General features: G+C 46.4%; 1 protein-coding gene across 3 annotated transcripts in view; it reads left to right on the plus strand.

Annotated features, from left to right (window-relative positions):
- LOC144695822 (class I histocompatibility antigen, F10 alpha chain-like) overlaps window positions 1-5,912 on the plus strand; it is a 104,915-nt gene extending 99,003 nt beyond the window's left edge. For 2 of the 3 annotated variants that reach the window (XM_078566838.1, XM_078566840.1), the window contains exons 5-8: window positions 3,561-3,677; window positions 4,441-4,473; window positions 4,940-4,975; window positions 5,405-5,912. In XM_078566838.1, the coding sequence (XP_078422964.1) occupies window positions 3,561-3,677; window positions 4,441-4,473; window positions 4,940-4,971 (182 nt within the window). In that variant the 3' untranslated portion in view covers window positions 4,972-4,975; window positions 5,405-5,912. The remainder of the gene's footprint in view (window positions 1-3,560; window positions 3,678-4,440; window positions 4,474-4,939; window positions 4,976-5,404) is intronic. The other variant, XM_078566839.1, reaches the window with a different exon arrangement.
- Window positions 5,913-9,601: the final 3,689 nt, after the last annotated feature.

Genomic DNA, 9,601 nt, shown 5'->3' on the forward strand with positions numbered 1-9,601 from the left:
TGCTTACTCTCGGTGATGGATGTACAAGGGCACCCAGGTCCCTTTGTACATCAACATTTCCCAATTTATCACCACTTAAGTAATACTCTGCCATTCTGTTTTTCCCACCAAAGTGGATAACTTCAAACTTATCCACGTTATACTGCATCTGCCATGCATTTGCTGATTCACTCAACTTGTCTAAATCGCCTTGAAGCCTCTTAACATCCTCCTCACTACTCACATTCCCACCTAGTTTTGTGTTGTCTGCAAACTTGGAAATATTATATATTACATTCCCTCATCCAAATGGCTGATACATATTGTGAATAGCTGGGGCACATGTACTGATCCCTGCGGTACCCTACTAGTCACTGCCTGCCATTCCAAAAAAGACCCATTTATTCCCATTCTCTGTTTCCTGCCTGCAAACCAATTATCAATCCATGCCAATGTATTACCCTCAATCCTATATGCTTTAATTTTACACACTAATCTCTTATGTGGGAGTTTATCAAAAGCTTTCTGGAAATCTAAATACACCACATCACTGGTTCTTCCTTATCTAATCTGCTAGTTACATCCTCAAAAAACTCTGATAGGTTTGTCAAAAATGATTTCCCTTTCATAAATCCATGTTGACTTTGTCTAATCCTGTTGATATTTTCTAAGTGTCCTGTTATCACATCCTTTCTAATAGACTCTAGCATTTCCCCTACCACTGATGTTAGGCTAACCGGTCTTTAATTCCCTGGTTCCTTCCTCCCTCCTTTTCTAAATAGTGGGGTTACATTTGCCACCCTCCAATCAGCGGGGATTGTTCCAGAATCTACAGAATTTCCAGGGCTGCCTCTTTTAGTACCTGGGATGTAGATTATCAGGTCCTGGGGATTTATTGGCTTTTGGTCCCATTAATTTCTCCAGCACTGTTTTTTCAGTAATACTAATTTCCTTCAATTCCTTCTCCTCACTAGGACCTCGATTCCCTAGCATTTCTGGGAAGTTATTTGTGTCTTGCTCCATGAAGACAGAACAAAAGTAGTTGTTTAATTGCTCTGCCATTTTCATGTTCTCTATTATAAACTCTCCCGTTTCGGACTGTAAGGGACCTACATTTGTCTTCACTAATCTTTTTCTTCTTACATACTTATAGAAACTTATATAATTCTCTTTTATGCTCCTTGCAAGTTTACTCTCAAACTCTATTTTTCCCCTTTTAATCAATCTCTTGGTCTCCCTTTGCTGAATTCTAAACTGCTCCCAATCCTCAAGCTTGTTACTTTTTCGAGCAACTTTCTATGACTCCTCTTTGGATCTAAAACTAACCCTAATTTCTTTTGTTAGCCATGGTTGGGCTACTTTTCATGTTGTGTTTTTGTGCCAGAAAGGAATATATAACTCTTGCATTGCATGCATTCATTCCTTCAGTATTAGCCATTGCCTATACACCATCATGCCTTTTAATGAAGTTCCCCAGTCTACCTTAGCCAACTCATGCCCTATACTTTCATAGTTTCCTTGTTTAGATTTAGGACCATAGTTTCGGTTTGGACTACTTCACTTTCCTACCTAAGGAAGAATTCTATCATATGGTCACTGTTCCCTAAAGGACCCTGCACAAGACTATTTGCTAACCCCATCTCATTGCATAATACCAAATCTAGGAGAGCCTGTTCACTAGTTGGTTCATCGGCATACTGGTCTAAAAAAAAATCCTGTACATACTCCAGGAATTGATCCGTCACAGTATTATTGCTAAATCGGTTTGCCCAGTCTATATGTAGATTAAAGTCACCCATGGTTACTGTAGCACCCTTGTTACATGCATCTCTAATTTCCTGTATAATACCATCCCCTACCTTACCACTACTGTTTGGAGGCCTATGGACAACTCCCACTAATGTTTTCCGCCACTTGTTGCTACTTAGCTCCACCCAGACTGATTCTAAATCTAGATTTTCTGAGCCAATATCCTCTCTCACTATTGCACTGATCTCATCCTTAACTAACAACGCCACTCCACCTCCTTATCCTTTTTGCCTGTCCACCCTAAATATTGAGTACCCTTGGATATTCAGTTCCCAGCCTTGGTCACCTTGCAGCCATTTCTCCATAATTGCAATCATATCGTAACCGTTTACATCTATTTGCGCTGTTAATTCATCTACCTTATTGCGAATGCTCCATGCATTCAGATCCAGTGCCTTTAGACTTGTCTTTCCACATATCTTTTTTGTACTATGGCCTTATTTTCTGCTAGCCCTTGTTCCCTCTGCCTTCCACTTTTGCTTTTTATTTTTCTGTCTTTCATTCTATCTTTATTTCCCTCTCTTGTGTCTCCCCACTCAGGTTCCCATCCCCCTGCCAACCTAGTTTAATCCCTCCCTCACAGTACTAGGGAATACCCTGTGAGAATATTGGTCCCAGTCCTGCTGGGGTGCCAACTGTCCAGCTTGTACAAGTCCCACCTTCCCCAGAATCAGTCCCAAAGCCTCAGGAATTTAAATCCCTCCCTCCTACAGCATCTCGCCAGCCATGGATTTGTCTGATCTATTATCCTAATCCTGATCTCGCTAGCTCATGGCACTGGGAGTAATCCTGAGATTAATACCTTTGAGATCCTGCTTTTTAATTTATTTCCTAGCTCCTTATATTCTGCTTGCAGGACCTCAGCGCTATTTTACCTATGTCATTGGTACCGATATGGACAACGACCTGGCTATTCACCCTCCCCCTTCAGAAAGTCCTGCAGCCGCCCAGTGACATCCTTCACCCTGGAACCAGGGAGGCAATAAACCATCCTGGTGCCACAGAAACATCTATCTGCTCCCCCTACAATAGAATCCCCGATCACTATTGCTCCCCCACTCTGTTTTCTCCCCTGCTGTGCAGCTGAGACACTCATGGTGCCACAGACTTGGCTCCTGCTGTATTCCCTTGAGACACCATCTCCCCCAGCAGTATCCAAAACGGAAAAGCTGTTAGAGAGGGAGATGGACCCAGGGGGCTCCTGCAGTACCTGCATCGTGCTTTTACTCTATCTGGCAGTCACCCATTCCCTATCTGTCTGTGCACTCTTCACCTGCGGTGTGACCACCTCACTGCTGTGCCATCCACGAAGATCTCAGCCCTACAGATGCTCCACAGTGACTCCAGCTGCTGCTCCAGATCCAAAAAGCGGAATTCAAGTAGCTGCAGCTGGAGACACTTCTTACACATATGGTCACCATGAAATCTGGAAGTGCCCCTGACTTCCCACATTGCACAGGAGGAGCATTCCATGTGACTTAGCTACCCTGCCATGACTTACCCTTAAATTACTCTCTTTCATATTACTTCCACTAGTTTAGAGAATATTAAGGGCAGTAGAAATATTCACCAAGGCTGCTGCACTTCTTTCTGAGGAAATGTTGAAACTGAAAGGATCACCTCATCCCTTCTTCACTGAACTCCCTCATTCATCAAACTCCAACTGAAGCACTCATATGCAGCCAAAGTCAACACTCAGTGCAGGCAGGGCAGTAATGTAGAACGATCCGGGAACAGAGAGACAATCCTCATGTTATTGAAATGTGTTTCAGAAATCCCGGAAAAGAGTGGACAACTCCTGCATCCTGGAATTGTAACAGGATTAGTGATCGTTGGAATTTGCATGTTCGGGATAATTGCAATCTACATTTGCAAAAGGCAACAGAGAGGTAAGAATCCGAGAGAGTGGAATGTAGAACTGAGGGGACAGAGTGAGTGTGGGGGGATCTCCAGTACTGGGAGTACAGGACACTGAGAGGGGAGAGTGAGAGAGAGGGGAATGTGGAACTGAGGGGACAGAGTGAGTGTGGGGCAACCTCCAGTACTGGGAGTACAGGACTCTGAGAGGGGAGAGTGAGAGAGAGGGGAATGTAGAACTGAGGGGACAGAGTGAGTGTGGAGGAATCTCCAGTACTGGGAGTACAGGACACTGAGAGGGGAGAGTGAGAGAGAGGGGAATGTGGAACTGAGGGGACAGAGTGAGTGTGGGGTAATCTCCAGTACTGGGAGTACAGGACACTTAGAGGAGAGAGTGAGAGAGAGGGGAATGTGGAACTGAGGGGACATAGTGAGTGTGGGGAATCTCCAGTACTGGGAGTACAAGACACTGTGTTGAATGGAACTGATTTAATTCCCACACACAGATACACACGTATAAACACGTCTTGTTCCCTGTCTGACCTTCCTTTGTGTGATCAGCCCAGACCGGGTCTAATATTGATCATTAAACCCACCACACACACTCACATCCTCACCTACTGAATATCGATGGAATGGAAGAGATCAACAGGATCTCCATAAAGTGTAAGGATGGAGGGGAGTGTGGGAATGAGTATTTCTTACCCAATCTCCATTCCCTCACACTTGTTGTGTTCTCACTGTCTGATAATGGATTATTCCCCATTCTAACTGACATTTATTTTGCTTCTGCAGATCCACCAAGTGTGACCTACACAACAGCTCAGAGTAAGTGACTGAGGGACAGATAGTTGGGAATGAAATAGGAGGGATTGAAACTTGTAGAATTACATTCTCCTGACAGTAACTCAGGGTTGCACAGGGGGGAACCTCATCCTCCTCTCCCTCACCTTCAACTCCCTCACAACCTGCTCCCTCACCCTCCACTCATTCTCTCTCCAGTCCCTCACCCTCCACTTGCTGGTTCCTCTAGTCCCTCAGCCTCCACTCCCTCACCCTCCACTCACTGAAGCTCCACTCACTCAGCCTCCACCCTCTCACCCTCCACACCCTGTTTTTGCACCCTCTGCCTCCAATCCCTCACACTCCACTCCCTTGGTGCTCATTTATCATTTGTGAGTCAGTTTAGTTAATGCTGAGAGGTGACTGAACCTCAGTGAGTGATATAGAATATCTCAAGTTCTCAATTTTTATATTTTATTCCATTTCTCACATTCAGTTTTTATTTTCACAGCTTCTGATCTCTCTGTTCCGGAACCTTCCTGATTCAGTGAGTGACATTTCAATTTCCCCCCCATTGATATTGTTGTAACTTTTTCACTACCTTCTGACCCTGTCTCATCCTCCCAGACACTGTTAGAACCTGTCAGACTAATTTCACTGCCCTCCTGACCCTGTCTCACCCTCCCAGACACTGTTAAAACCTGTCATACTAATTTCACTTCCCTGCTGACCCTGTCTCACCCTCCCAGACACTGTTAAAACCTGTCAGACTAATTTCACTGCCCTCCTGACCCTGTCTCACCCTCCCAGACACTGCTAAACCTGTCAGACTAATTGACTGCCCTCCTGACCCTGTCTCACCCTCCCAGACACTATTAAAACCTGTCAGACTAATTTCACTGCCCTCCTGACCCTGAACCGATTGCCCTGTTTCTGTCCATTCCTTACCACGTGGGTTTACTGTGTTCCACTGCAGGACATTCCCAGATCCTCATTGATGAATAACTGGATTCCCCTGTTCTAGTGTGAACATGGACATCATTGTCCATCCTTCCATATCACAGCAGACACACAGAATCACAGCTCATTGTTTACACTGAGTTCTTTGATGGTGGAGATCTATTTTTCCTGGGAATGTGCTTCCACAAATTGAACAGTGGATCCCGGATCCACCAGGTTGGGATCCTGATTATTCAAGTGGGACTTTCTCAAGTAGCGTTTCCATCCAGTATCTGCAATGTGATGGCTCTCACAGTCGAAGGGATCTTCAGGGATGATTTTCCCTCACACTCGTTTATCTTCAACAACTTGTTCAGGTCGAGTGATTGACCTGAACAGAGTAAATGTCGTGAGGCAACTCAGAGAGACACATTTTATATTGATAGAAGCTGATCTATTTTGTACTTTCTGTAATGTCAGATTTACACTGTTATATAATGTACATTTATAAAATTTTACGATTAAAGTATATTCATGGACAAAAATCTCATCATCAATGTGTCATTACAAGTGCTGATCATTGTGGTTTGTTGTCAATAAATAATTGTCAGTAGTTGACTTGTCTGAATTCTTCTTTACTGATTTCACAAGAAAGGTTTAATTCATTCACTCAGCAGCTTGTGGGTCTTGGAATGGGCAGTTGTTGAGGTTCAGTTCAATGTGAACTGGGTGAGTTAATACGAGTGTGAAATTTTCCCATCCCATTCTCATCAGACATCATGGACTCTGAAGGTGTGAAGGGTCTGGGGATAGAGCTGGTCAGTGGCATCGAGATAGAGGGACCCCATGATCATATTAAATGGCGGAGCAGGCTCGAAGGGCTGAGTGACCTACTACTGCTCCTAGTTTCTATGTTTCTGTGGTGGGTGTGAGTGGACAATATGGCAGGAAGGTCAAAAATCCGTTTCACAACGTAGTGAAAGCAGTTTCCAATTGTCTGCTCCGCCCGTCATTGGCGGGCTGTGTTTCCCATTGCCGTATATCAGGAACTTCATTTTAATACGTCTGTGTATCATTCTAACCCCAGCCTGCCGGAATCATCCCCTCATCCTGGACCATCCGGGCACATCATAGTGATTCCACACCAACATGTTTCACAACAGCATTTAAAAGGCGAGTGTGCACCTAGTGAGCTGAGGTTCGAGGGAAACTCGGAGGTGAGGACACACTCACATTGCCCAGCACACGGGAAGGTCGCCTGTTGGACCTCAAGGTTGACTCTCCGCGCATTCAGGCGAGGGCACAGGCCAGTCATTTTTTCCCAGCTGGTTGGCAGCATGGTGCCAGGGTAAGAGCTGCCCTGTGGTTAGGGTGAGTTGCGGGGGGACCAAGGTCTGCCCTGTGGTTAGTGCACAAGCACATGCGGGATAGGCGGGGGGCGGTGAAGTGGCCACACATTAGGGAAACCTGTATAAAGTGACTATTTCTCTGCAGCTGAGACAGTTCAGGCACAGCCACATTGACACGTGGACTCGGGTCTCTAGATTATCTGCCCCCTCAACAACACAGAGGTATCAAAGTGCCACCAAGTGCTCCTGAACATTTCACCCCTTGGGCACAGACTACAAACTAATGAGTGTTTTAGTGAACTGCAGAACAGTTGGCCGACTGGGCCTCAGGAAGAAGGGGTGGCTGGGGCTCCCACACACACTGCTGAAGAGCCACAGGCAGCCGATACTGGTCGGTGCCCGGCTAGACCCAGGGTCTATAGACAGTGCTTGTCATTCCTGCAAGTGACTGAGAACCAATGTCGCTGAAGGCTGCACATATCGAGGGAACTGGTCAGTCACATCTGCCACCTGCTGCAGGGTTTAACACCACAGGGACGTGGAGGTCATCCACTGCCAGTGGCTGTGAAAGTGACTGTGGCGCTCAATTTCTACACCAGTGGCTCCTTTCAGGGCTCCGCAGGCGACCTCTGTGGGATCTCACAACCCACAAACAAATGCATCCATGGGGTCACGGATTCCATCTTTGCGAGGGCACAATACTTTGTGCATTTCACCCGAGATGGAGAAAGCCAGGATGCAAGAGCGATTGGATTTGCCCAGATCTCAGGTTTCCCATAGGTGCAGCTACCATCGACTGCACTCACGTGTCACTCAGATCTCCATGGCAACAAGCGGACAACTACCTGAACCGTAAGGGCTTCCACTCGCTGAATGTTCAGCTGGTGTGTGACCACCACAAGTGCATCCTGCAGGTCTGTGCACGGCTCCCAGGGAGTGTGTGTGACTCCTACATCCTCAGTCGGTCTCAGATCCCTGACCTCTTCCAGTGTCCAGAGAAGCTGCAGAGTTGGCTCCTCAGGGACAAGGGCTACCCACAGAGGAGGTGGCTGATGACACCCGTGTGGCAGCCTCAGACTGCAGCAGAGCGAAGGTAAAATGAGGCTCATGCAGCAACTCACAACTTGGTGGAGCAGATCATCGGGATGTTGAAAATGAGATTCCGGTGCCTGGACCGGTCTGGTGGAGCCCTGCAATACAGTCCACAGAGGGTGTCACACATCGTCATTGTCTGCTGTGTCCTTCACAACCTGGCACTGCAACGGGGAGAGGAGCTGGCTGAGGAGGAGATGGAGGAAACCACGTCTCCTCCACTGAGGAGGACATCGACAGGGATGAGGGTGAGGAGGTCCTCGAAGGCGTTGATGATGGCGATGAGGCCCTCGCACTGGCCAGACGAGGCAGGCACGCTAGGGAGGCCTCATAGCTGCTAGATTCATGGAGGGTGATGATGACACCCTAGATCCTCATACTGTACCTGTGAACATTTGACTCTAGTCTGGCTGATGGCAGCGCACATACCCTCTGTGATAAGGCTCCAGTCATGGAGACGCAGCAGATACCCACAGTCCCTCCATTCCAGGAGGATGATGACATGCAGTTGGGACATTCCATAGATCCCCACGTATCTTATGTGAATGTCTGACTCCTGTCTGGCTGATGGCACCTCACTTTCCCTCTGTGAACAGAGTCATATCATGGAGACGCAGTGGGGAAACTTTAACTTCTCCTGATCCTATGTCATCCTTCGTGAGCTGAACCCTTCAGGACCAGACTGTCACCGGACACAGGTTGACATGACAGCGGATCATTGTCCCGAATTACTTACAGACATCTTGAACTTATGAAAATATACTATGTTTTTTTAAAAAGGACATACAAGCCAAAGCTGGCTGAGACTGTAACCACTGGATGGAAAATTCCCACGTGGATTACACTTGACCAACTAGTCCAGAGGGAACAGAATGTTACACCTAAAAAGGTGTCAGAGACTCCTTCAGACATAGACACTTCAAAAGAAGAGATGCAATGCCAAAAAAATACTGATCACCATCTGAGCAGAAACCATCTCCTGTTGAGTTATATCCCAGACTGTAGACATGATCCGTGTTGAAAAAGGCCATTCAGCCCATCGTGTCTGCAGCAGCCAAAACAAAGAAAAATGAAACTAGCCGCTCACTTTAATCCCACGTTCCAGCACCTGGTCCGTAGCCCTGCAGGTTACAGAGATTCAGGTGCAGGTCCAGGTACCTTTTAAATAAACTGAGCATTTCAACCTCAAACACCAACTTAGGCAGTGAATTCCAGACACCCACCACCCTCTGGGTGAAAATGTTTTTCCTCATGTCCCCTCTAATCCTTCTACCAATCACCTTCAATCTATTTCCCCTGGTAATTCACCCCTCATTAGGGGAAACAGGCCTTTCCTGTCTACCCCCTCTAGGCTCCTCATAATTTTGTACCCCTCGATTACTGTTCTGGTGTGTGTGATGTGAAGGTCACAGCTGAAGAACAGCGACTGGACATCTCTGTGTTTGCAGCTAAAGAAGACTTTCTCTCTGATTGCTGGAAGTAGGTGCCAAGTCAGCAAAGCCACAGTCAAAAAGGAAACAGGACAACTCATTTCAGCAAACCTGCAGAACCAAGTGTCTCCAGACCAACTGCTCAACTGCCAGAGTCAGCTCCACCGGAATCATCCAATCTCACAGCCGGAGCGTTTCACCATCTACCCCTCACGGACAAGCCAAAGACTGATTTGTTTATTGTTTTTAAGTGTTTTTTGGACTCACTTCATATTTCTATTCTGTGTGTTTTTGTATTTCATTTTTATTATTTTTTTTCATGATTTAGTAACCAGTAAACTGACTCTTTCTTAAACTTGATTA

Source organism: Cetorhinus maximus, chromosome 21, assembly GCF_964194155.1.
Source record: "Cetorhinus maximus chromosome 21, sCetMax3.hap1.1, whole genome shotgun sequence".
Taxonomy (NCBI): domain Eukaryota; kingdom Metazoa; phylum Chordata; class Chondrichthyes; order Lamniformes; family Cetorhinidae; genus Cetorhinus; species Cetorhinus maximus.